Below are 26,749 nucleotides of genomic sequence, written 5' to 3' on the forward strand. Positions count from 1 at the left end.
ACAAATATCAGCATCCCCACTCTACAGATGAAGAAGTGGGTGCTCAAGGGCCCGCAGGTGATGTGTTCTAGATCACATATTCCCAAAGGACAGAGTCAAGGTCGGCACCCTGGTCTGTGTGTAGACATACAGATGGTGAAGAGGACAGGAAACAAGGAGGAAGGATGCCCAGCGGTGGGAGACGCCCCGTGAGGCTGCATGCCCAGGTGACCCACTCACCCTAAAGAGGTAGAAGCCGATGGCGAGGTGAGGCTTCCGGTTCCGGTGCCGGTGCCTTGGCTTCTGGAGCAGGGACACCAGCACACTGCAGGGCATCAGGAATCTCCTATCCTCCTGAGGGCTCCAGACGGACAGCAGAAACTGCGGGTTCTTCCAGAATGTGTCTGGACCAGGACACAGTGAGGTGAGGCAGGCCCTGGCTCCCTGATTATCACATTCCCACAGACCCAGAGCACCTGTCCTAAGATTCCCACCCTGAGGTCCATCTGGATAGAGTGGAGCTCTCAGCCTCCCCTCTACCCCCCACCTACCTCTCCCACCCTGTGTTCTACAGACACACAGACCAAGAGCTCTTCTCATCACCATAGCCCCTTTGCACAGCACGGTTCCTGGCACAGACTTTGTGCCCCATAGGCACTGACTGCCTGAGTAAGGGACTGTATTAACTAACTGAGAACAGGTCCATGATTTCGGGGAGATTTGCATTTTAACAGGGACAAAGCCTTAGCTGAAGGGCAACTTCAGCCTTTGGGAGGACCACTGTGGTGAGAGGGGGAAGCCAGAGCCAAGGGCACCTGGCCCCCTGAGATCACACCCTACAGGTCTTTCCTTCCACAGGGATGGCTCAGCACCTCCAGCATGGAGAAAGGGACACGGTGACCAAATCTCTCCAGTTTGAGATTTCAGACACCTTTGTCTCCTGTAACCGGTGAGCTGAGAATCCTTAATTTTGTTTCACCACCAATCCCCAGGCAAGGAGGGCCTGATGCATAGGATAAAATTACTATTTCAAGTCTGCCTTTAGGGGAGGTTATTTCAGCATAGAAATGGCTTTGTCCTAAAACCAAAGATTGAACCCCCCTCCTTCTACCGTGCATGTGTGCCTGTCCCTTCCTGGGACCGAGGACACAGCCCAGAGGCAGAGCACGTGGCTCGACCATCAGAATTCCTCACAATCAGCCGGATGCCCCCGAGATGCCCGCCTTCCCACTAGAGTGACCAAGCTGCCACTCCAGCCCCCAGAACCCCAGGTCCTGTGCACCTGCTTACCTCGGGGCGACTTCATCCGGCCACCGGCCGTGCTCCCCTTCTCCCACTTCCCCTCCCGCAGGGTGCAGGCCCACTTCTGGCCCACCTCCTGACTCAGCAGGCCTGGGGTCAGTTTACAGATGACCAGAAGCATGAAATGTGCTTTAAAGTCCTTCAGAGTCATCCTGTGGAGAGGACGGGGGCACAGCACAATGTCCGTTCTTCAGGACTAAAGCAGGGGCGGAACCAAGCAGTCCCACCGGCCCCACCCGGTGACCTCCCCCTTCTGTCCAGCTGAGCCCGCCTGGGACACAGGAGAGCAGCGCTGGCTCGATCAGTGTGAGGGTGCATCAGAGGACCTGGGCCATTGGGAAAACTCCCCCACCCCCAGCCCGTTGTTGGAAGCAGCCTTCTGCAAAGCGTGCCGGGGGAAACATTCTTTCTGTGCCGATTGCGATGATAAAGCTGAACTGGGGCGTTCCTGGCTGGTCGATTGAGATATAAATGCCCAATAATAATTGTACAAGTCAGTTCTCAACTGTTCATTGATAAAAGCCTTAGCCCCTACTCACTAACTTTGAGACCCAAGGCAAGCTATCTGCACTGGCTGATGCTCCGTTTACCTATCCGTAAAGTGGAAATTAATAGTACTTTCAGGGCTGTTGAGTTCAGCGACCACTTTCAAAGAGAGAGGAGTCACAGCAGTCTAGAAAGAGTGCAGAATGGGGGAAGAGGGGTCCATGGGAACAAGGGTGGAAGTTAATAGTAAGGGCCAGAAGAGAAGGGAAAGGGGAGCAGGTGGGGCTCCCATCAGACACCCAGAAACAGCATCCGCTCAAGGCGTCTTGGTGGCTTCTCATAAACGGGGTTGAGTGGCTTTGGGGTGGGTGGGAATCTGGCCATGGTGCTCCGAGGTGGCTTAGAGTTTATAATGCCTTCTTTCCTCATCTCTCTTTCAGGCCAGGAAAGACAAAACCTTGGGTTTGAGTGTTTTGAGAGATACAAGAGACAGGGTAGAAAGCAGGGAGAAGGAGGTGGCCGCCCCCTTGCTCAGTACTGAGTGCCCTCCGGGTGCCATGCCAGAAGTCACAGCTCTCATCATAGGGACTGTGACTGCTTGTGGGAGCTGCGGGTCCCTAACAGGTCTTTGTGATCTCTGCACATGAGGCTGCTGGACACATGTGTGGCACCCAGTAAATACTGGCAGGCTGGGTGTCCAAATGGAAGCCAGAGCATTTGCCCCAAGTCTCCAGGTCAGATACCAGAATTCGCCATCATCACTCTTCCTCAGCAGTAGAATCTTCTCCTTGGGGCTCAGTAGCTCCCACGTACTTGACCTGAAAAGAGAAAAGGGTGTTTCTGTGGGGATGAAGGATTGGGGGGATGTGGGGGAGATGCTCAGAAGTGTCATTATTTCTCTCCTCCTCATGCTGCTTTGCAAACAACTGAATCTCACATCCCGTCTTCTAAAAACAACATGTAACAGTAATTCATCCCTCACAGGGCACCAAGCTCTGGGCCAGGCCCCTCACAGACTTTATCTCACCTAAGGCTAACAACAAGTTTGCAAGGTAGGGATTTTTATTGCCATTTTCCATATTGGGAAACAGGGGCTAAAACAGATTAAATCACTTTCCCGAAATCACAAAATTACGAAATGTCCGAGCACATTTGAAACGACCTTGGTACTACGTATTTTCAAAGCCCATCGTTTTGAACTTTTGTGCCTGATCACAAGGGAGTAAGGCTTTCCTGTATTATTTCCCCACATAAACAACTAAATATGCGACAAAATATAGAAAACAACTGTCTTCAAACATTAGACATCAGGCAGCACCAGGTTATGACCCAGAGGAAGGGCACACAATGAGGTGAATCCCAACGTCACCCAGACTCCTGTCTGAAACGAAATCCCTGGAGGGTGACACAGAGACTCCCATTCTGGTCTGAGCAGAGCTCCTGGAGGTCACGACACAGAACCAGAAGGTCCAGGCCAATCCGGATCTGTCTGTCTCTGACCCAGTGGGCCCAAGAGCACACTGAATCGTGCCGGGGAAAGAACATGGATTCAACTCCAAAGACCTTAAGGGATTCATTCACTAATCATCAGTTTCTTCATCTGTAAAATGGGGATAAAACTCCCTACCTATATGAGCACTGTTCAGAGGATCAGAGATAATAAATACTCAAAGTGCTTGAAGGAAATAGGCCAGCTTGCACATAAGAGAGGTCTCTACATGCTCAAAGTCAAGGTAATTTTTACTTTTAAATAAATAAGGGCAGGAAAAAAACTCAAAGGGCTTAGCACAGTGCTGGCAAGCTCTCAGTAAACATTAGCTCGGTTATTATAATGAATGAGAAAACCGTCTATATGTCATTAAGCATCTTATAAATGTGAGTGATTGACCTTCACCGTCGGAATGCTCTCCCGATCCAGCTAGAGACCGAAGAACAATGTTGAATTGGCATGCAGAGGGCAGCCTCCTTCACAGGCTTGCCCTGCCCCTCCTCCACCCTGCCAGCCCGTCCCGGGTGTTCACCTGTCACTCCAGTCTCCTTTCCATTCCACTTTGCCCCAGGGGTTCCGCAGCCTGACTAGATATTCTGGTCCATGTTTGCAGGTCACCTGCGCAAAATGAGAAGCAATTTCGGTGGCTGGGCTGAGTGCCAAGCGCAAATGCTGCAGAGATCTGGGCGAGATCCGTGCCTGCCAGATGAGACCTTGAAGTGGAAGATGGAAGTCCCTGAGCGTGGGGAGAAGAGAAAGTGGTTCTGCCTCTTAGAGCTGCCAAGACCTAGCACAAGTTACTTACCCTCTCTGGGTCTATTTCCTCATGTGTAAAGTAAAGCTAATAGCCACGTCTGCTGTAATGGGTTGAATGGTGCTCCTCCTCCCCCACCAAAGATAGATCTACCCAATATCTGTCAGTGTGATCTTATTTAGTTATTTATTTTTAAATATTTATTTATTTATTTCAGTGAGAGAGAGAGAGAGAGATAGTGCACACAGGCAGGGGGGCAGAGGGAGAGAGACTCAAGCAGACTCCACACGGAGCACAGAGCCCGACACAGGGCTCGATCCCACAACCCTGAGATCACGACCTGAGCCGAAACCGAGTTGGACGTTTAACCGCCTGTGCCACCCAGTTGCCCTAGTGTGATCCTATTTATTAAAAGAGTCTTTGCAGACATAATAGAATTAAGGAACTGGAGATGAAATCACCCTGGAGGGGTGCCTGGGTGGTTCAGTCAGGTTAGCGTCTGCCTTCGGCTCAAGTCCTGGGATCAAGCCCCATGGTCCAGCTCCCTGCTCAGTGGGGAACCCCCCACTTCTCCCTCTCCCTCTGCTGCATCCCGTCCCCTGCTTGTGCTCTCTGGCTCACTCTCTCCTCTCAAATAAATAAATAAAATCTTAAAAAAAAAAAACAAGAAAAAGAAAAGAAAAGAAAAATCACCATGGATTAGGGAAGTCCTAAACCCAGTGACAAGAGAAGGGAAAGGAAGGGTGGGGGAGACACAGAGGAGAAGGCCATGTGGAGACTGAGGGAGAGACGGGAGCTCTCCAGCGGAAGCTAAGGAGTGCTAGGAGCCACCATAAGCCAGAAGAGGTGAGGAAGGACCCCCTACCACAACCCCCATACCACCCACCCCTCCTGCACAGGCTGCCATGACAGCTTGGTTTCAGACTTCTGGCCTCCGGAACCGTGAAAGAACAAATTTCCGTTGCTTGAAGCCCCCCAGTTTGCGGTGATTTGTTACTGCAGGCCCAGGACGCTAACACACCCCCTCACAGGGTTGTTGTGAGAATTGTTAACATTTGTGAAGCAGCCGGAACATGACTTAGTGCACAGGAAGTGCTACATTTTGGTAAAAACGTTAAATCAAAAAAATTAAAAAATGAATATATTAAATAAATATAAAACAAAATATGGACATAAACATATAACTAAATATTAACAAAGTCTAAGTTTTGTTAAAGAAGTATGAGAATACATGAAAAACTCTTGGCGTGCGTGCACACACACACACACACACACACACACACATGACTGATGCAGGTCTGGGAGGCGGAGGAAGACAGGTGGGAGCTGAGTTGAAGAGATCTGGATGCATAAAAGGGAACTGGAGGACCTGGGGACGTCAGGCTGTTCTAGACATCAGGGGCCCTCGATGATGGAACTGCATGTTTCTCACCTGCATGCCCCATCCACCCAGAGTACCCCTCTCCCTCAGACAAATCTACTGACCTTTCTGGGGCCAGCTCAATGCCACCTCCTCTATGAAGCCTTTCTTGACGTTTCCCAACTCAACCAGGCAAATGTCTCCTCAACGACCTCTGAGCCCCTAAAGCCTTTTATCTATTCTTCCCTCCACTTTCTACTTTGCTTCCTTCCCATTTTTACATACAGTTTGTCTCCATCCCTGTGTGTGAGCTCTGTGTAGAAAGGGTCCCTGTCTGATGCCTCTTTCCCTCCATGCTTAGCACAGCTCAAAAGATGAATAACCATGGGAAGGACCCAGGAGGCTGATGGAAAGGAGTGTGTGAGAAAGAAGCGGGAATTTGGGTGGGAAGCCCCAGACGGGAAGGTCATCAGTGGTAGCCCAGAGCAAAGAGGGCCTCGAGGAAGGGTGGTGAGGCCCAGCAGGGCTGGGTGGCTGACTGGCAGGGCTTCCTCAGGGCAGAGGGGCTGGGATGGTGCCCTGCAGGTGGCCCAGGCTGGACCCACCACGTCACTCCAGAACATGGGTGCACAGGTGCAGGGAGCCCAGCCCCTGCTTTAGCAGGTAAAGAATTAGCCCCTGAGACTGGACACAGCTAATAATGCTCACCAAAGCCTTGGTGAGAAGCCCCAAGAGAGAAGGGGGAGCCCGAAGGGAAACAGAGGGGCTGGTTCCACCCACCTTCCTGATTCCTGTGAGGGTATAGGCATGGCCTCCCACCAGCCCATTCTCCAGCACCCTCTCCATCTGTGAAGACAAGAGAGCTCCTGTCAGCCTGTGGCTGTGTACAGGTTATCTGGGGGGCATGGGGACCTGTGTGGCTGGAGCAAGGGCTTACAGGGAGGGCTGAGGGAGACCCACACAGTGGCCTCACAGTTGTCAAAGCTCTTCAGTACCCACTTGTTGGAGCCTCTAAGTCAGGATGCCATTCTGCATGATTCCCATCCCTTTGGACAGAGGACAAGCTCAGATTTGGAGCTGCTAAACCATCATGGGGTGGGCGGGTGGTCACTCATGGGGGCGGGGCCAAACCCAGGGCTCCCTATGCTGGTTCCACGTTCTTGGTTTTTGCTAAATTAGTCAGTAAAGACCAGCTGTGCTAATACAGCCCCTTGCACCTGGTTGACACTTAGTCACCGTTAGCTTGCTTGTCTACATCATCTGCATTTCACTTTGGCCCCTGAGGGCTCTGCTTGGCTGCTCAGGTTTGAACACCAGGACTCTAGGAGCGAGAGCTGGTTGGGGGTCTTGGGGACAACGCTAGGTGAGAACAGAAGCTGGTGGATGAAGGGGATGGCAGCAGGAGAGGACACTGTGCTGGTACACAGCCCAGTCTCACCCCCGAGTGGGTCTGGCAGCCAATGAGGGTTCTGTTGTAGGTGGCTCGGGTTAGGATGTCCCAGAGGTTGCCAGGGGCTTCTGCTGGATTGAAGGTCATTGTCACCCCTCCAGTGAAGTCCACGAGTGCTTCAGACACCTGCCCACGCTGCAAGTCTTCATAGGAGCCAGAGAGCCTGCCCAGGGAAGGAGTACAAATGGGAGTAGAAGGGAAAGGGCATTCATACTGTAGCCTGGGATGGTCCAAATGAGTCTAGTGAAGCCCCTGCTTGGTTCTTTTCTGGGCATATGCCTGCTACTCCTTCCTTCCATCCGAGGCAAAGGAGAAAATATATACTGAATTCCTATCCTTGTTAAACAACTCCATCCATTAGGGAAAGCTGAAGGGAAAGGAAGGGAAGGGAAGGGAAGGGAAGGGAAGGGGGAATTGGGAAGGAAAAGGAAAAGGGAAAGGGAAAGGGAAGGGAAAAGATTTCTGGTGGTTGTCTTACTTGGCATAAGCCTTTTCCAGAAGAGCTCCCCAGAACAAGTTTTTGTAGGTAGAAGAGACAAACACCAGCTGGCCAGCTGCATTCACAGGGAGTCGGTCATCTATCACCACAGGCACCCACTTCCCAAAGTGCCAGAACTGGAAGGAGAAAGTGCCCACCAGTGTGTGAAGACTGCTGTGGAAAATGGTCAGCCCAGGGGGCAAAGACACGACTCTCCCGAGACCCCTCTTTCCTAAGGCTTCCTCCAGGCTGGGGCACCAGCAAGTTACTCACCCAGAACTGGAAGATGCCAGCATACTTCTCAGTGAAATTCTGATTCAGGGGAACAACACGGCTCAAGATGTCCTGGTGCAAAGTCAGAGCTTGCAAAGCAGCCAAGAACCAGCAGTCTCCTAAGCCAGAGCGCACACGGCATCTGCACGGTGTACTTCCTACATTCTACAGGTGTTTGCATCTATCTACTCAAGACATTACATGCAAGAAATGCCTAGTCCCAGCTGCTTTTCTCCCTGGGCTTGTAGCCCAGTTTAGCAGAAGGGAAAGACATACCGAGGAGGAAAACAGTTGAGTGAGCAGAAGGTGGGGAAGAGCACTGGCAGGAATCTCAACTTGACACCAAGAACTGAACCACATTCCTGGACCAGCTTCCTGAAGGCCACATCCTCAGGAACTTGGACCCAAACACAACCAAACTTTTCTAAAGTCCTGCTTCTGTAACTGATTTATGCTCTTCTGGAAAGATCTCAACCCTTCCACACTCCATTATCCCCATCTGTGAAACAGGTATCGCTACATTTGTGCCTTCCTTTGTGGACACGGGTTTTTCCTAGTCCCCCCAAAAAGAAAGTCAGGATGAGGATAGGCTTGCTTGGACTCTAGATGGGGCATCTAGTGACTGGTGTGCCAAAAAGGACTCATTATGGGGACTAGAACAGAGGGAAGCACATTCTCCCAAGACAAAACCCAGACCTGTAAACTAGTAATGAGGATTGTCCTAGGGGAAAGTTTTGGCATTCCCATGTACCCTCACAGGACCAGTTATTATCATTTTCCTGGTGAAGGACACGGACTTCAAGGTGGAGGTCAGGGTGGCCATTTCCCCCATTGGGACCTCTCAGATCCACTCTTTCCCACTCCACTCTGCCTTGGCTGGGTCAGGCTCATGGCTGCCAGGTCTGCGTGTCCAGGGGTTGTACACACTTACCTACCACTCCCTGGCACAGGTCCAGCCTTTTGGTATTGGCAGAATAGAACTGGGGATTGCTGTGTAACTCCTGCAGGGGACAGACAGAATTATCCTTTTGACCAAGAAGCTCCTTGAGCTACAGTGACCATAGTTTCCCATACCCCAAGATTGGACTTATGGGGACACAGATATGGAATATATATGAAATCGGGGCTGTCCCAGGCAAGCTGGCATATGGATTCAGCCCATCACATTTCTCATTCCTTCTTGCAGCCCATGGAAGCCAGAGTCCAGGAGAACTCTGTGTGGATCCTGAGAAATAACACTGGTACCCAAAATGCCTTTGCCTGGAGTTTCTGTTAAAATGGAAGTATGTCTTTTAGAGGGTGTTCATATTTTTTCTTAGAGATCTGCCCATTGTCCTTATTCTCCTCCTCCTCCTCCTCCTTCCTACCCTACCGCCCAACAGAATGGCCTTTTTGCCTTTCTGTGCTGAGATGCAGGTGGGGTGGCAGTGGGAGTGGGGCAGGTGGTCTCTGCTCCACAGTGAGGACTAAAGCCCTCATGTTCAGCATTGGCACAGCTCACCCAAGGTCAGGTGTGACAGACGCTAAATCAGCAGTTCCTGAATTTTCAGGGAAAAGTAGAATCTTGGCTGCTATCTAGTTTGGGAGGCCCACTTGGGAATTTTGCACACAGAAGGGATTTAATCTGGGGCCATACGCTTTGATGGGAAGGCTGAACAGTGCCCAGAAGGGTGGTGAATCTGTGGCAAGCCTGACTCCACTTTGTTCCCCAGCCATGTTGAGGAAAATTATTGTATAATTCAAGTTTGGTGGGGGCTGGATTGCCTTTGAACACAATAAGTTGCCTTTTAAAAGAATTGTCAAAGCACTTTAGAAAGTGAAGAACATTGTTGTAAAGTGATTAATAGCTTCTTAATTTATGTCTTCCATGGGCCTGATTTAAGGGTTAAGAGTGAAAGTATGTGAGAATGTGTCTCCTTGGTCGATGACATTGGTGGTGGCTCAGGATGCCCCACCATCTTGGAGGAGACCCAACAGTACTTTGGCTGTGGCTGCCCAGCGTATTTCTGGGTAAGGGCTGAGGGAGATCACATCTCAGATCCCTTTCAGCACCACCCCTGGTTTTCTCCATCTGGAGAATGGGAATGTGGGCGCTCACCCACTGCCTTCACCTGGGGATCAATGGCAGTGAGTAAGACATGGCATCCGGAACACTCCCCACGGAAGGTCTGGGCTGACGTGTGTGTGTGTGTGTGTGTGTGTGTGTGTGTGTGTTTGTGTGTGTTTGTGTGTACATGTGTGTGTACTGTGGGGAAGCACCCTCCTCCCTTACCGGAGGCCTCTTCCATTGTAGGCCAGGCGGCAGCTTCCGCAGCAGGGGCCCGCTGCCCACCGAGCGCAGACTGGCTGGAAAGCTGTCATCTTCAAAGAGGTGGCCTTCCATCAGGCACCTTTCCCTCAGGGCCTCATAGTCTTGCTTGGAGAGCTGTGAGGAGCCCCGCAATGAGTTCTTCCGCCCCAACTTCCATCTGCCTCGGAAAGGTAGCCACAGAGACATGGTCGAGCCGGTCTTCTGGATGGTCTCTGTTGCTCCTGGAATGGAGAGCCCATGTTCAGTTTACTCCCTGCCTGTTGATGCTGTGCCATTCCCCCAGCGAGGAGGAGGATGGAGAGGTGAGACAGACTGCAGCATCTTGTCTGATTCTCATCCCAGACAGTGGGGTTCTTAAGCACTTGTTCCAGTGCTGGGGTTCTGATGGGGGTTCTGGGCTCCCACAGCCAAGGCCTGAGGGAAAGGAGGGGTCTCTTCAGCCTCAGGGCTGGGTCCTGGGCCCCTGACCATGCCAATGACACAAGGACACTTCTGCTTAGCGGGGCAAGGGAAGGAGGAGAGTAGCAGGAAGCTAAAGTTCGTTCATTGGACTTGAGGGTCCCTGTGCCAGACAAGGAAGGAGCAGTGGCTACCCCTTCTGTCCTCCCTGACAGAGCCTTCCTGCTGTCACCCCCAAGCTCACACACGTCCTTCCACTTGCTCTAATGTCCTCCTCTGTCTTCCCTGCAAAACCATGTCTCTAGCTTTCCTCCTTCTACATATTCTTCAAATCAACTCCTTCTTTAAAGATATTTTTGGCAATGTAAAAAAAATGACATATGTATTATGGTGAATACTGAAAGGTCTGTACCTACCTGTTCTCTTCTTCACCTTATTAATAGGATCCCAGTTTTGATCACTCAATAAAACCTGATTTCCCAGAGCTTCCTGCTGGACGGGTTGGCCATTGAGATGAAGGTGGCAGTCTACCAGGTGAGGCTTTTGGAAAAGTTACGACTTTCCCAATTTTTCCAGTTGGCCCTACTTTCAAATTCCCCCCCTTCCCAATCCTGGGAAAGCAGATGTAGCAGCTAGAGAGGGACCACTAGGTAAAAAACCACATGCTAGAAGGAGTCTGGATCTTGATGACTGCCTTGAACAAATGGTCCAGACTTGGTGGCTTGCCTCCAGGCTTATTACATGAAAAGGACAAACTATTTGCTTACTTAAGCCATGAGAATGGCCAGACTTGGCAGTGCTCTCTATGTTAGCCAGTGTTACGCATCTGTTACATACAACCATAGCACTCTCAAGTGATACTCAATGGCCTAGAAAATTTTACATACACTTTTGGGAGATCAATGGATCCTTCTTCTGAAGCTCATCAACAACCTTCACACTGAGAGCTCTGCCAGCTGATTGGACCCCACCAACCTCAATATTCTAGCATATCTTTATATCGCCTATGTCTATTTTTGTGCAGTAGTTGATTCATTAAGCCAGTGATTTCATGGCCTCTATGATTTGTATTCCTATCTACTTAGAATCTGAAAATGTCAGAGCTAGAATATGGCTTAGTAATCATCAAATCCAGTATTTCCCCAAAATTATTTTAGCAGTGGAGTTCCTTCTTCAAATGAAATCCTACAGAAACTCAAGGGTAAAGGCTTGAGTTTACAGATTGGACCTCAGTGCAGCTTTGCAAGATTTCTCATTTTATGGTTTGAAAACCACCAATCTTATCTTGCTCCTCTCATTTTTCAAGTGTTAAAACCAAAACCCATTCATCCATTGGCTCACCAAAAATTTTATTGGGAATTTGTCATCTGTCAGGCTTGAGCTAAGCATCATTCATGAGAGACAGTCCCTGCCCTCCTGGGTTTTCCAGCCTAGTGGGGATCAAGTAAACTTCTCAGGGCTACCCAGGGAAAAGTCATCAGAACCCTATCCAGAACTCAGGGCCCTGACTCCCACAACAATGCTCAGCCCTCCATGTCAACAGCTCCCATTTGTGCCAGTACAGTGCTTGGGACAGAATGTATATGCACTAAAAGCAGCCTTCAAACAAGCCTACTCCAAGTATGAGTACTCCCTCCCAGCTGTATGAGTGATCTTCATTCATCAAGATACTGCCTATCCTCAAAACTCCAACTGTATTCCCTCCACCAGGAAACCTTCCTTGTGTGTCTAGTCTTCACTGAGTTCCCCTCATCTTGACTGTCTACTGTTCTACCATCTACCCCCGAGGACACCCTATCACCTTCTAGTTGGTTCTTCTCAAATTATCACTAGTGAAGTACCTGTATTCTTTTCAGCTTGCCACAGAAATTAATGAAAATAAATATTAAATTTATTTTATAAATTAATTTTATAAATTTATATATACATATTTTTTTAAAAATTTATATTTATATAGTATATATTTTATATTTATATATATTTATAAGTTTATTTTATAAATTACTAGATTTATTTTAAAATAAATTAATAAATTATTTTAAAATGAAATTCAAAAAGGATACGTAAAATACAAGCCCTCCTTTAAAATTTTTTTTCAGATTCAACAGAAATAAAATTATTTGATCAATTACTATAAAATAAGGTTCTAAACACTTACCTTTAGTTTTGTATTCAGCTTAACATGCACCGCTAGCAATCAGTTCCTGAAATGGTCTTGTTCTTGGATCCCATTGTGGGCTCTGCTCCGAGTGATTCACACACGGAAACCTCCTCTGCCTAACACCCTTTTCTTCCCCCACAGGATTAACACCAGTGGAATGCTGTTTGTCTCACACCCTTACCTCTCTCTGAGGTTAGGGCAGTCTGATTCCCGGCTGTTCTTATTTGTCACAAGTGTATTCACACTTCCTGGGGGACGACCCTGTACTCTCCTACCTTGGGTTACAGGGATCCAAACGTTATTACTGGGCCCTTGGATTTTCCCCTGAGATTCTTCCTGATATAGACCATCAGATTATGCTTCCTCTGCCCTAACTCCTTCTTCCAACCACATTTACATCTGTCAACAAACACAAGGCCACACAGAGGCTATCTTACTTTTTTTTTCAAGCCTGAACAGCAATCCTTCAAAGTTTGAGGTGTGACCAATAATAGTGGGTCCCTTGGCTTCAGAACCAGACCCAGGCTCAGGCCCTCCCTCCCGAGGGCTGGATCACACTCAGATTCCTCTCCATGCCTGAAAACATTGCTTCTTATGACAAGTCATGGTGCCTTGTCGGGCTCAGAGGCCTAAATGCCCATCACAAGACGCTTTCACCCTCCAAATTGCAGAATGAGGCCAAACACATACACATCTTATCTTTAAATAAATACTCCTAAGGCACCTTAAGGAGAGTCTAGACCCAGATGTGGGTAGCTGGCAGGTCTTAAATGTCTACTATATGTTACAACCTGTGGCCAAAATGGGCTCTTTCTCAGATTGCCATAGTGCTCTGCAAAGGGCCAGGTATATCTTGGTTGTATTTGGAAACTCATTTTAACTACTGTAAGTAAACAGTGTTGGAGCAGGCCCATAACAGAAGACTATGCAAATGAATAGGGAAAAGCTGATTGAGGCACATGATATTCGAGTGTGCAGCCTAAAGGCACAGAGCCTGTGCCTGAGCATCCTTTCCTTGCCACCCGAGAAGGTGTTGGACTTCTCTATCATGTTCTTCATGTCAGGATTCATTTGTACTCCGCAAAGAAGTAGTCAGAGCCTCCATTTCACTTTTCTACATTGGCTCCACTCGCCTTCTCTATAGACTTTAGGGCAAGATGGGGAGCTCTATAATGGTGAGGGGTGTCGCTGGTGCTCTTAATCCAGATGAAGCCTTTTGGTGCTAACTGGCTGGTGAACACTGAGGGACATTACCAGGTGAGACACCTGAATACTCCATGCCTTGAGTCCCTGCCCTGATATGCGTTTAATTCACATGTGCATTGAACACCTACTATGCTCCAGACACTGTACTCATGCTAAACACACACACATAAGTATAGAGTTGGGTCTCTGGAAAGGCAACAAAAGAAATAAGAACTACATTCTCATTCACAGGTGCTATGGACCTGTAGCATCCTCCTAAGGGATGATTGATTTCCAGAGAACTCTGGCATCCTGCCACAACCCACCAAGCTGTCAGAAGTAAAATTGGAAAAGAAACCTAGGCTGCTTGCACAGTGGTCTGTCTGAATGATAAAAAGCATTGGATTGGAAACATAATCAATTCCAGGCTCTGGACAGCTGGAACAAAAGAACAAGACTAACTGTTGGCCCTGCCTGATTTATCTTGGGCAGGGATTATACTTCTTTTGTGACATAGGAGCACTAGATTTGGAATTAGAAAACCCAGGAAGTGGCTGGGTTTGTCGCCTCCTACCTCTGTGACTATGGGCAAGATCCTTACCCTCTCTGAGCTGGTCCCCTTACCTGTAAAATGGAGATGACACATACCATGTAAACTCTCAGGACTTAAAGAGCTAATGATAAAGTTTGAAAAAACTTTAGTCTAAAGAAGGAGTTGGCAAACCATGGCCCATGGGCCAAATCTGGCCCATTGCTGGTTTTTGTAAATAAATTCATTGAAACACAGGTATGCTACCTGTTTATGTACTGTCTATGGCTATTTCTGCAACATACGTTACAACAGCAGAATTGGGTAGTTGCAAAATACATCATACAGCCAACAGGCCTGAAATATTTATTGGCTGGCCCTTTACAGACAAATTGGCTTAAATCACAGTCTAACCCCCATAAATGTTATGGCACGATGCTAGACCCAGTGGTAGGCTCCAAACAGGAATTCAGAGAATAAAATGTGATTAAGTGGGTCCATCGTTAAGAATTTATGTTAATGCAACAGAATTTTATCTCTAATTGATTCATTAATTTTTTATAGACTCAACATTTACGGTTACATTTATATCTCAAAAAGACTTGAAGATGTGGCCTGCCATTCCTCTCTGCTAAAGTCTTGTCTCTAATTCATTTTTCAGATGTGATGACATCAGACATTCCTGGGAAGTTTCAGGTGGTTTTGCGGTTACTGATTATGAATAGGAAAACCCACATCTCTATGTACAGTTCATGACCTGTTTATAAAAGAGGAAGTTATTTGGCAAAGTAGGGGAGCAAAATTTTCCTCCCTGAAGTGTGTCTTTGTGGCATGTGGATTATTTTAGGCTGTTTATTTTTTTTTAACATTTTATTTATTTATTTGACAGAGAGATCACAAGTAGGCAGAGAGGCAGGAGGGGTGGGGGGAGAGTGGGGGAGGTGGGAGGGAAGCGGGATCCCCACCGAGCAGAGAGCCTGATTCGGGGCTCAATCCCAGGACCCTGGGATCATGACCTGAGCTGAAGGCAGAGGCTTTAACCCACTGAGCCTCCCAGGTGCCCCTATGCTGTTTATTTTTAAGAAGCAGAAGACTCAAGAAGTTTTTCTTTTTTGCTAGCCTCCTAATTGCCTAAGAAAGTTTAGATAGAGGACTTATTTCAGGAAAAGAACTATTACCATAGATAACTATAGTACAATATGAGCTAGGTGTGGTAGAGAGGATGGGACCTAGAAAAGTCTGTTGGTTAAAATTCTTCTCTATCTTCCATGGTTGCTATGGGCCCAGCAAACATTTGTTTACTCTTTTACTCCTTTTCATCTTTGGGTGGATCGTGTTCCTTTCCTCTCAAGACCTAGACCCCTGCCTCCTTTCTTAGTTCTGAATGGTATATAAACTTCAATTGCCTGACAGCCTGGGGGCCTCCTATTCTTACGGAAGCTCTCTTGCTTACATAATTAAATTTGATTTTCCCCTGTCAATCTGTTTCGTGTCAATTTAATTCTTAGATCAGCCAGAAGAAGCTGGGAGCCAGAAGAAGCTGGGAGAAAAGAAATTTTCCTCCCAAAAGCAAAATGAATGGTTTGAAAGGACCATGAAAGTTTTTACTATTTAGATAGGTCTAATTTAGATATAGTTTGTAACAGAAGACGCCAAGCCCTCCTATCTTAGGGCAGACATCTGTCTTTGAGAAAACAAGAATGCGGCCCAACCATGAGCTACAGAAGATAAGAATGGTATATATTTTTTTCTAGATCCACAGAGCCAGGCGATACATCATGAATAAACAGATACCTGACAAATGCTTGCTGACAGGCTGACTAAATGAACAAATAGTTGGTTATTCATTTGTAAAACATAAAGAATGATAAAGCCTGCCCTCTCCACCCCTCCTGATTTAAGCTGAAATGAGATACAGGCTATGAAATATTTTTGGGGAGCTGACAATCATTTGGCTGCTCTTCTGTGGTTCTGATCACATTCCCCAGAATTGTTTTCGGTTGAGATTCGCTTTCAGGAGCCTCATTAACAGCCTTCCCTTCTAATCCATGCTGGCTTGGAGGTAACTTTCCTGGGGGAATTACGCAGTTTCCAGGGCAAAGCACCCTGGGGAACAAAGTAAAATCAAGACCATCCTTCAAGGAGAAAAGAGTCTCCAAGGGGAATATACACCTTGGGAGTAGCCTGGGTGGGGAGGAGGGGCAGGAAATGCCCTGCCTTAGCTGGTAATGCTAAGGGTTCCTATGGGCTGATTGCGTACATATTTGGAGAGATTAAAATTTTGTGGAGCTCTCTACTCACTCCCAACAGCCCCATCTGTCATCTGACTCCATGGGACACTGAAGAGCCACAAATCTGTGGCTTTGTAGAACTACAGGCACCCTCATAGAGATAACTTTCCTTGGGCTTAGGAATATTCCCTGAGCCTGTGTGGAAGATGTCACTCACTGTGTATGAACCAAATATCAGGACAAAAGGAATTTGGTGGTCACCCCACTCAGCACTCCTGTGTACAGATAAGACTTCTGAGGAGGTCCAATGGGCTCTCAGCCTGCTCAGCTTCATGAGGGTGAGCCCCCCATCCAGAATCCCAGTGGGGTCACTCTGTTCCCTCAAGCCTGCTTCCGGTCTTGTAGCTCCCACCCAGGAGATCACCAAACCCTAGCCTCAGGTCAGTCCCTTCTCTTATTTCTCCACCGCCTCCCACACTTCAATGGACTAAGCCTTTCACTATTTCCCTCTTCTGGACATTTCAAAACACATTTGAATAGGAACCAGTTTTTAAAACAGATCTAGAGGAGGTACTTTTATTTTTTTTTTTTTAGGGGTATTTGCATCTCAAAGGAGTCACAGACCTAGTGCTGCATTGCCTGGTCAGACAGAGGTAGCTTTTCTTCCAACTGGTCCTGCATTTACTTCTGAGTGGCCAATTTCACAGCACTCCCCTCAGATCCACACAGCCCATGGTCTCAAACCCAACAATCGGGCTCTTTGTGTTTGGGTCCCTTTCTGTGTAAACAACCTACATCACACATCTCTTCTCTATCCCAACTTATCTTTTTATGGGTACACAAATACAAGGTGTTTCTTGCTCTCTCTGCTTCAAATAAAACCATCCTTCAAAGTTCAGCTCCGGTTTCCCTTCCTCCCCAGAGTCCTCTCTGCCCCTCTAGCACATTTGATCTTCTCCTCACAGCTGAGTCACCTCATGATGTTTTCACCTTAGAAAAGGTATTCTAAGGGTCTCCGATCTTTGGTGACAGGCAGAGATCACTTTAAAAGGAGCTGCCCAGAAAGAACAATCCTGAATCTGACCTAGCACTCCGTTGCCCATTGTTCAAGTGTGTAAACCGGGTAGGAGGATGCTGGGTAAGATCACCCCCTGCCCCCTGGAACACTCAGTCCTGGACTTGAGGAGTGATAGCTTTGCATATTAGGTTATGATTTACACTATTCTAGAATACCAAGCTGTGTAGTTCGAAACTAAGGCAAAACTTTGGGGACAGTACGTTAATCAAAAACATCTTTTAGGAAGACAACGTGGCCATGAATATTAAAGCTAAACATATATACAGACTATGACACAATAATCCTTGGGCATCACCCAACAGAAATGCTTAAATTTATGCCCCAAAAGACCTATTACAACGGTATTCATAACAGCGTTATTCAAACGAGGCCTGGACTGAGAAACGACCCGCATGCCCATGAACACGGATAAATGGTATTGGGCTACATTCACACGACAGAATACCATACAGCACTGAGACCGAACAAACAGGAACTACGTGCTACAATGGGGATGAAATTTGCAAACACCAGTACAGAGTGAAAAAAATCCAGGCACAGAGACCCTATGACAACATTTATGTAACTTCCAAAAAAAAAAAAAAAAAGGCAAAACCAATCTATGTGTTAGAAATCAGTTTACTGGTTACCCTTGGAGTGGACACATTTATCACAAAGCCAATTATACCACTAATATATGAGTCTATTCTACTCCTTCCTATTGATTGTTCTGATGGTCAGGAGAGAGATTTACAGGGAGACTGAAAAGTGGTAGATTCAACTCATGGAAACAAGGTTTATTGAGTGCCTCCCCATGGGCCTGGCATCACCCTTAATGATAGGAGTATAGGATGAATTAGTTTCTGGCCACAAGGAAATCACAGACCAGTGGCCAGGCTCCCACTCTAGAGAGGGCCTTCTTCGCTTCACGGCAAGGTGCTCACTCCACATAATGATGGGTACCCACCAGTCTAAGAATCCTCATTCTAAAAGTCAAAGGCACCCCCAATCGAAAAACTTAGGTCTACTTCACCAGCTCAAGGTTCGGATCACTGTTCCAGCCCTAAACTCTTGTAGACTATACCTGGCATTTCTGGAACAACAATGTTTAACCCATATCCACGCTACCCTCCCACCCAAACCACAAAAAGGATTATGAGCTGAGCGGAGAGCAGCCTGCCTTCTTCCAGAATCATCCAGAGCCCCAGTAAGGGACTTCTCATGTCCAGAGACCAGCAAATGGCTCCAAACATGGTGAATTCCAGAGTTTTAGTCTAAATGAGCCCTAGTACCATAATGATGCCATAATGATAACCACTATGTGAGAGATGAAGGGAGGAAAAAGACCCTTTTAGGGTCCTGGTTGGGTCCGAAAATTAAACTGACGAAGACAGATTAAAAGGAGAAAAGTACACAAATTTTATTGAATTTTTACATGGGAGCCTTTATAAGGGGAGGAAGACACAAAGTGGCCAGAGCTGGAGGCTTTCATACCTTTTAGACAAAGAAACAATAATCTGTGAGTAATTGACATGACAAAGTAATTTGGGCCAGGCTCAACTAGAACTAAGCATTCCTCATTTTCAGTAACTAAGAAAAGAGTTTCCTTAACTAGGACAAGAACAAGGAAGGTAAGGGTTATTTTCACTAGGTTTGTTTGCAGATTCCTTTAGTGCCTTCTCTGAGCCTATTAAGAGTATGTCTCCAATAAAAGGAGAATTTATTTCCTGCCTTAGGCAGAAAAGAGGGAACTTTTTCTGTGTGTACCACTTCTCAAGTCCCTTCAGCTCAAAATAATTTTTATGTCAAGGAGGCATATTTTGGGGTGATGTATTCTGGTTTCCTTCAGGAACGATTTGCCTCTAACAGAATGTGAGCATCATCACTGGTGTTTTCTCATCTGATTTCACAGAAGCCAAAACAGCCTCACCGTCTATCAGCACCCAGAGAACAGCCTACCTCCCAGAACATCAGGATCCCACAAAAGGCTCCAGACAAGAACCAGCTACCTCCAGACCCCTTCTAAAATCAAGAAGGCTCAGAAAAACCCTGGAATGGCCTGAGCACTGGGAAATGACAGCACCTAGGGACATCAGTCACTCCACAAAATAACCACTGATAACAATCAAAGCTGGAGGAAACTCAGAGCTCCCCTAGGCCCAAAGAACCCCTGATTTTAATGATGAGACTGAGGCCAAAGGGCCAGAAATCTGTTCCTTAAAATCACTCCAATTAGGGACTGCAGAGTTGAGAACAAAATTCCGGTCTCCAGACTCCAGGGCTCTTTCCATATACACTCTGACCTGCAATGTTCAAACCAGGAGAGGCAACTATCTCTTTCTCATCATCTGAACCCAAACACTCCAGCGGCCCACAGGGGCTCTGGGGTAAACCGATCCCACCCTTGAAGCTAAAGAAATTTACCTGCACTGAAGATCTTGTTTCTTTAAGCAAATGGACAGGCTCTAGTCCCCGTGCAACCAGAAGCCAGCTGCCAGAGACCACCTTTTATATGAGCTTTTCTCAGCACAGGTGCTTGGCTGGGAGTCTGGGTTCCTGGCTCCTACAGCCTCGGCTCCTCCCCACTGTGTGTTGCCTGGAAGGGAGGGGAGCACCCAGGGCTTTGTGATGCTATTGCATAAATCCAATTATTCTCTTAGAAAACCAGCATTGTTTCAGTAATGCCTTGACAGAGAGAGTTAGTCATCTTCCCACTTCCAGATAAGGGAGGTATCTGGAGATATGACTTAGAACATTATTTCATTACAGGAAATAATGCAGTGTTTATATTCTTCTGTGGTCTTTGCCACCCTGAAGGATGTTCTCCGCTAAGAAGGAACCCAGCGATTCCTCTGTGTTGTCGGGAGATCTCCCTTTCCTTTCCCAACCCTACTTCCTGAATCCCCCATTTTGGTCCATTTTGTCTTCTTGTCTTTGGCCACGCAGGGCTAGAAACGACCTCTGTTGGTGGTTTCCTTGCATTCCACCCTGGCACTCACGTGCTGGCTCTTTGGTAGGTGTTCTTGGCTCTCCCAGGACCTTTCAGGCTCCCCGCACGGCTTGTGCAGAGCTCTCATTCTCCTGACTCCACGCTCATAATCCTTGGGTCTCCAGGACATGGAACGAGGCCTGGCTTCCAGTAGGTTCTTAACACCACCAGTGCAATGAACAAGTCCCTTACTTCCGGAACTTTGTCTTCCTCTTCCTTCCTACTGGCTTCTCTGTAGTGGCCTTTGCTCTGACTCTAACCTCTCACACCTTGATCTTTTTGTGCAATTATCTATCACCCCACTCATTTTATAAGTATGGATAAGGAAAATAATGATGATAGTAAAAGCTGTGATGACTGAATGTATGCGTCTCCCCAGAAACTGACATGTTGAAGCCCCAACCCCTTGGCGTAGCTGTATTTGTATTAAATGAGGAAACAAGTGAGGTCTTACTGACCTGTATCCTATGGGATCAGTGTGCTCCTAAGAAGAGGCAGCAGAGATACTGGTCTCTGTGTGTGTGTGTGCATGTGTGTGTGCATGTGTGTGTGCGCACATGCACAGAGAAAAGGCCATGTGCAGTTACAGTGAGAGGGCAACTGTCCACATGCCAGGAGGAGAGCTCTCACCAGAAACTGAGCATGCCAGACCTTGAACTGGGACCAGGAGAAAATAAACTTCTGTTGCTGGAGTCCCCTAGTCTATGTTTTGTTCTTATGGCATTCTGAGCAGAGTAAGACAGTAGCCAACATTCCAACGTACACTGCGCCCTGTGCCATGCCCGGTACAACGCTGGTACACTTCACGCAGCATCTCAGTGAATCTCCACAACTCTGTGAGGAGGTACTATTATCCCCATTTCACAAAAATGAAAGTGAGGCAGAGAGTGGTAACCCCACCAAGATACCCATAGCTGGTAAGCGGCAGAGTGGAACTCCGTCCCGGATGCATCATATTCCACAAACTTTTCATCATATCCATCAAGAAACCATGTCTCTCTGCCGAATCCAAAGTCAAGTCCAAAGCTTTCCTCCTGAGTTCAAAGCTCTTTGAATCCTTGGCCCACCTGGTGTTTAAATGGCCAACATCCTCACACTCTTTGGTCTGAGGGTGTTGTGAGGAGAGCGGGAGTAGTGGATTTAGAAATCAAAAGACGAGAGAGGACCCTGTTTGGTTAAGAAAACATCAATGTTCTCTTCTGAAAAATCAGCACAATAATTCATCCTTCTTAATAATACATCAAGGGTGCCTGGGTGGCTCAGTCATTAAGCATCTGCCTTTGGCTTGGATCATGATTCCAGGGTCCTGGGATCGAGCCCCTCATTGGGCTCCCTGCTCAGTGGGAAGCCTGCTTCTCCCTGTCCCGCTCCCCCTACTCGTGTTCCCTTTCTCTGTGTGTCTCTGTCAAATAAGTAAATAAAAAATCTTTTAAAAAAATACTAATACATCAGGTCGGAAATACGAAAATGTTTTGTAAAAACTGCAGGTATCTAAGTGTATACAAAGGACTGCTGTTATGACTGATCTATAAGTTACGTGTCACGTGTAACTTTTTCACTATTATTCCCCCACCCCGGCACTGATCTTTTCTCTCTCATATTGGCCATTGTTTCAGGAACTTCTGGCCAGGGCTGCTTCTCAACCTTGGGTCTCCCGCTCCACGCCTGGTACAGAGCTGGGACTGACTCTACGTCAGAGCTATTTTTGTCAGGTCATCACTGGGCTTGTCACAAACTGTGTGGAAGAGGGCGAGGTCCAATGGCCATTTCCTCCTTGGACCCTCCTGTGAGTTATTGTTCGGGGTGAAGGAAACAAGGCCAGGGAGGCTCACAGGCCTCTCACACGAGCGCTATGACTTACAGTCATTCAGAAGTCAGATGACCCTTCCTCACCTGGGGGTGAGTGCTTCTATCTTTGCACAGCGTGGGCAGTCCTTGACCCAGGAGTAGGTTGTAAACCAAAAGCGGGTTAACACTTTGTGATTTAGGACTGAGAGTTCATTTTCCAGTGGAAACAAGGCTTGAGGAGTGCCAAACTCTCCCAGGAGAGCTCTGGTGGCTTCTGCAAGGTCTGGAGCAGCAGGACCTGAGCCCTTGCCAAGTTCTGGGTCCTACCGGAAAATCCAAGGGGGAAAGGAGTGCCTCCTTAACTTTGGAAGGCAGCAGAATATTGGAGAAGGAGCGCTGACACGAGAGTTAAGAAATGTGGGTTCAGATCCAAGTTCTGCTGCTGACTCTGAAGCTGGGCAAGTCACCTCCTCTCTCTGCAACTGAGTTACATAAAATGAGGAAGTGGTACTCCGCCACCTCTCAGCCTTTTGTTAGAGCATTCTATGACTCTACTTGGGACCTGCCTAGAGCAAACATTCAAAGGAAAACAAGTTTTTCTCTGGCACCTTCTTACCCCACTCCACGGACTCTCCAAGTGCCCTGCACAAACTTAAGTTCTCTCTCCAAAGTGGCTCCTTCCCTTTCCTCCAAGAAAAACTCTCATTCCTCCACCAGGAAACAATCAGATGGAACCAGTTTTCATAAATGTGTGAAGAGCTCACACCTCCTTAACCTTGCTGTAAGGATTTTCATTTAAAAAAAAAAAAAATAGGGAGCTCCTTATCCAGACAAATTCCTGACTGTCAGAATTTCAGGCAGTGAAATAAGCAGTGAAAAAGTCTGGTTGAGAATGAAGTTAAGGCACCAAGTACAGTAAATGTAACAGCTCACAAATGTTTGTTCATGCTCACACAGGTCACTTCTGTTGTTTAATTCAACTCACATTTAAAAAACAAGTAAAACTATTATGTTTTTACACAACTATAAATGAGGAAAACTACTAAAATACATACGGACAAGCTCTAACCATTTCTTGCATCGATTCCCCTCCGTGCAGATATAAGAGTAAGACAAGAAAATCATGAGACATCATGGTTCAGGCGAAGTTATTGCTGGCAGCCCTCTAGATGAGAATTCAAAGTCTGGGTAGTTACGACAGCTCCAAAGCTTCACGAAATCAATTGACAGGCTGTACTATTCTCTGACGTTTTTCTTGCTCGATTTTTGTTCAGTTGGTTACATGTTTTCAAAACTAGGATCAAATAAGGTAAAGAGAAGGGATTTGATTTGTGAGTAGGAGAAAGGACCCCATCAAGTTCAGAAGAATGGAAGGAAAAATTAATGCTTCCATATATAACTTTTAAGCATTAGAAATTTCTCCAAAAACCAAGTTATAAAAAGAGAATTTGTGGGCTAATTCCTCTCCAAGACTCCAGTAAATTCTCAGGCTTAAGTTACTAATTTCTCTATATTCAAAATATTTTCAGAATGTCATAGGAAAATATCCTTTAAGAAATTCACTATAGGGGCACCTGGGTGATTCAGTCATTAGGCATCTGCCTTCAGCTCAGGTCATAATCCCAGCGTCCTGGGATCAAGCCCCGCATCAAGTTCCCTGCTTTGTGGGAAGCCTGCTTCTCCCTCTCCCGCTTCCCCTGCTTGTATTCACTCTCTCACTGTCTCTCTCTCTCTCTGTTAAATAAATAAATAAAGTCTTAAAAAAAAAAAAAGAAATTAATTCACTACAAAGTTTGGAAATAAAAACAAACTTGTTTTCAATAAGAGAGTGTTTTCCTAAATTATCAGAGAACTCAGCAGAATTTCAAGGACACTTATTTCTAGCTCATAACCCGAGTGAACTTGAATGACAAGATTTGTTGTACTTGGGAAGGGCTTGGGGGTGCCCCAGAAACCAAGCAGATCAGGGATCCAGGGAAGAAAGGTCTGGGAGGGTAAAGAATTGTAGAAACACACTAGGTTAAGCACCAGGAAGTCAGGCAGCATCAGAGATGGTCTAAAACAGCCATGATTACCTGGCTACAGAGCACAGATGGATTCCTAGAAAGGTGGCAGAAGCACCTGGTAACTGTCTAATTGGAAAGCAGGTCCAGCGCAGGGAGCACCTTCATGGTATTAGGATGCAAGGAGACTGATCCTAGAAAGGTGAATAAGCAAAGTTGTTGAAACAGACTTCAAGAACCCACAAACAACAACAACAACAACAACAAAACACTTAATTGGGACCTAGCTATTTCGCGAGTCTTGGGGCAGAATTGGTCACTAAATCTTGGGTGGAAAGCAGTTCCATGGAAGCAGAAGCAAGAACCCTCTTCTATCAGCCTCCCTTCTGGTTATGGCTTCACAGCCTCCCTTCTGGTTATGGCTTCACAGCCCCTCTTCTCTAATCTAGTAGGGGTCCAGGCGAGCAGGTTTCTATAGCTCTTGGAGTCATACTGGGGCAATACTTGGGACACATCCATGGCAGGCACTCAGTAGGTAGTATATGTTGGCATTTCTTTTTTTTTTTTTAAGTTTTTTTTGTTGTTGTTGTTTTTTAAAGATATTTGTCCATCTACTTGACAGATCACAAGTAGGCAGAGAGGCAGGCAGAGAGAGAGGAGGAAGCAGGCCCCCCACCGAGCGGAGAGCCGGACGCGGGGCTCGATCCCAGGACCCCGGGACCACGACCCGAGCGGAAGGCAGAGGCCCTAACTCACTGAGCCACCCAGGTGCCCCTATGTTGGCATTTCTATAGTAAGTTTGTGAAACATGCATTCATCCAGCACTCCTGTCTCTTTCTTTTTCACGTTTTCTTCTAAGACCATTGGAAAGAATCTGATAAACGAATTCATGAAAAGATGGCTAATAATAGTTGATTTGTCAAGTGCCCATGATTCGATTACAAAATACAGACTTTGATTGGGGCGTTTAGCTGGCACAGTCAGTTAAGCACCTGACTCTCGGTTTTGGCTCAGGAGGTGATCTCAGGGTTGTAAGATCAAGCCTCATGTCAGGCTCTGAGCTCAGAGTAGAGTCTGCTTAAGACTCTCTCTTTCCTCATTCCTCTGCCCCTCCCTTCCTCATACTCGATTGCTCTCTCAATCTCTCTCCAATAAATAAATCTTTAAAAAAATAAACACACAGTATAGACCTTGAAGCATAGACCTTCATCTATTAACAAGAAGCTACTGAGGGAGATCCCTTTCACATGATGGGCCTTCCTAGCCCACCTGGAAATCACACAATTATGAAACTACTGACTACTCCTCCAAAGAAAGACTGTCCAAAGGCAGGAAATTTTATTTATTTATTTATTTATTTATTTATTTGTTTATGAGAGAGAGCACAAGCAGGGGTGGGGGGAGGCAGGCCAAGGGAGAGGGAGAAGCAGGTCCCCTACAGAGCAGTGGACCCTACATGAGGCTCAATCCCAGGATCATGACCGGAGCTGAAGGCAGACACTTAAATGACTGAGCCACCCAGGCGCCCCAAAGACAGAAAATTTTAAAAAGGTCTACAGCATGATTTGTTTTCATTTCTTTTTTTTAGCTTTCAGTCTGGTTCCCTAACAAATAAAAATGTTGTCTATACTTTTTCTTTCAATGTCTCATTATGTATACCTTGTTTTCTGCCTCAATACTTAATGGTGTTCTTGGCATTATTAAACTCGACCACATCAATACACAACTATGGAATGTATTTCAAACCCTTCTTCTTCCTGACCCTGACTTTGTTCTCGATATCCTTTTCCCCTGAGCATCTTATGATTTTACCTCTACTTATATATTTGTTTTGGTTTTTTTTTTTTTTTCCTTTTGACTTATGACCTAGTCTATCCTTCTTGGCAGAAAGTTTGTTTGCCATTTTGATGCTCATGACAGAGAAAAGTAACTGCTAGGGCAAACAGCACAGTTTCTGTGTTTCCTCCCAAGAGGTGGTGGCAAAGTTTCTGTTAGGGAGAAAGTCCCCATGGTCAATGAACCATGACTAATCCCAGGGGCCCAAAAAATGAGTAAGACCAGTGCCTAATGCCCAAGAAAGAAGATCCAAGAAAGGAGGGGAAGAGCATCCCGAAGTCAGCAGCATCCCAGCCGGGCTGCCAATATGGCCGCTCCCATTCCCGAGAGTCTGGTCCTCGGGAACCATCCAAAGCGGGGTCTTTAGCATGCAGACTGCAGACTCTGCAATTCCTAACCTTAGCAAGTATGTCTGTTTGCCATCCTCAACCTTGTATCCTCAAAATAAGGGTTTTCTCTACACCCAGAAAACAATGGCTTTTAGGGAGTTGTGTGGGCCAAAGTCTTCAACGGGAACATGGCAGGGATTTGTGTTGAAACAGGTTGTCCTCCTACGGTTCCATGGAAGCGTTGGTGTGTGCCTTTCAAAACATGAACAAAATGAACATCTCTTTCACTGAAAAGCATCATTCTGATAGGCTTCTGGAATGAGGCAGCATCTGTGAAAACATCAGTCATCTAGAGGGTCC

The 26,749-nt window shown here is 46.7% G+C and overlaps 1 protein-coding gene across 1 annotated transcript in view; it reads right to left on the reverse strand.

Moving 5' to 3' along the window:
- The window catches only part of CAPN14 (calpain 14), a 36,747-nt gene extending 12,432 nt beyond the window's left edge, over nucleotides 1-24,315 (reverse strand). Inside the window, exons 1-11 of the mRNA XM_032882029.1 lie at nucleotides 24,297-24,315; nucleotides 9,844-10,103; nucleotides 8,503-8,572; nucleotides 7,572-7,690; nucleotides 7,299-7,435; nucleotides 6,809-6,983; nucleotides 6,151-6,216; nucleotides 3,789-3,874; nucleotides 2,511-2,585; nucleotides 1,270-1,433; nucleotides 220-383 (exon numbers count right to left, since the gene is read on the reverse strand). Coding sequence (XP_032737920.1) covers nucleotides 220-383; nucleotides 1,270-1,433; nucleotides 2,511-2,585; nucleotides 3,789-3,874; nucleotides 6,151-6,216; nucleotides 6,809-6,983; nucleotides 7,299-7,435; nucleotides 7,572-7,690; nucleotides 8,503-8,572; nucleotides 9,844-10,068 — 1,281 coding nt within the window. The 5' untranslated portion in view covers nucleotides 10,069-10,103; nucleotides 24,297-24,315. The remainder of the gene's footprint in view (nucleotides 1-219; nucleotides 384-1,269; nucleotides 1,434-2,510; nucleotides 2,586-3,788; nucleotides 3,875-6,150; nucleotides 6,217-6,808; nucleotides 6,984-7,298; nucleotides 7,436-7,571; nucleotides 7,691-8,502; nucleotides 8,573-9,843; nucleotides 10,104-24,296) is intronic.
- Nucleotides 24,316-26,749: the final 2,434 nt, after the last annotated feature.

This window comes from Lontra canadensis, unplaced genomic scaffold (assembly GCF_010015895.1).
Source record: "Lontra canadensis isolate GAN:19392208 unplaced genomic scaffold, GSC_riverotter_1.0 scaffold78, whole genome shotgun sequence".
NCBI lineage: Eukaryota > Metazoa > Chordata > Mammalia > Carnivora > Mustelidae > Lontra > Lontra canadensis.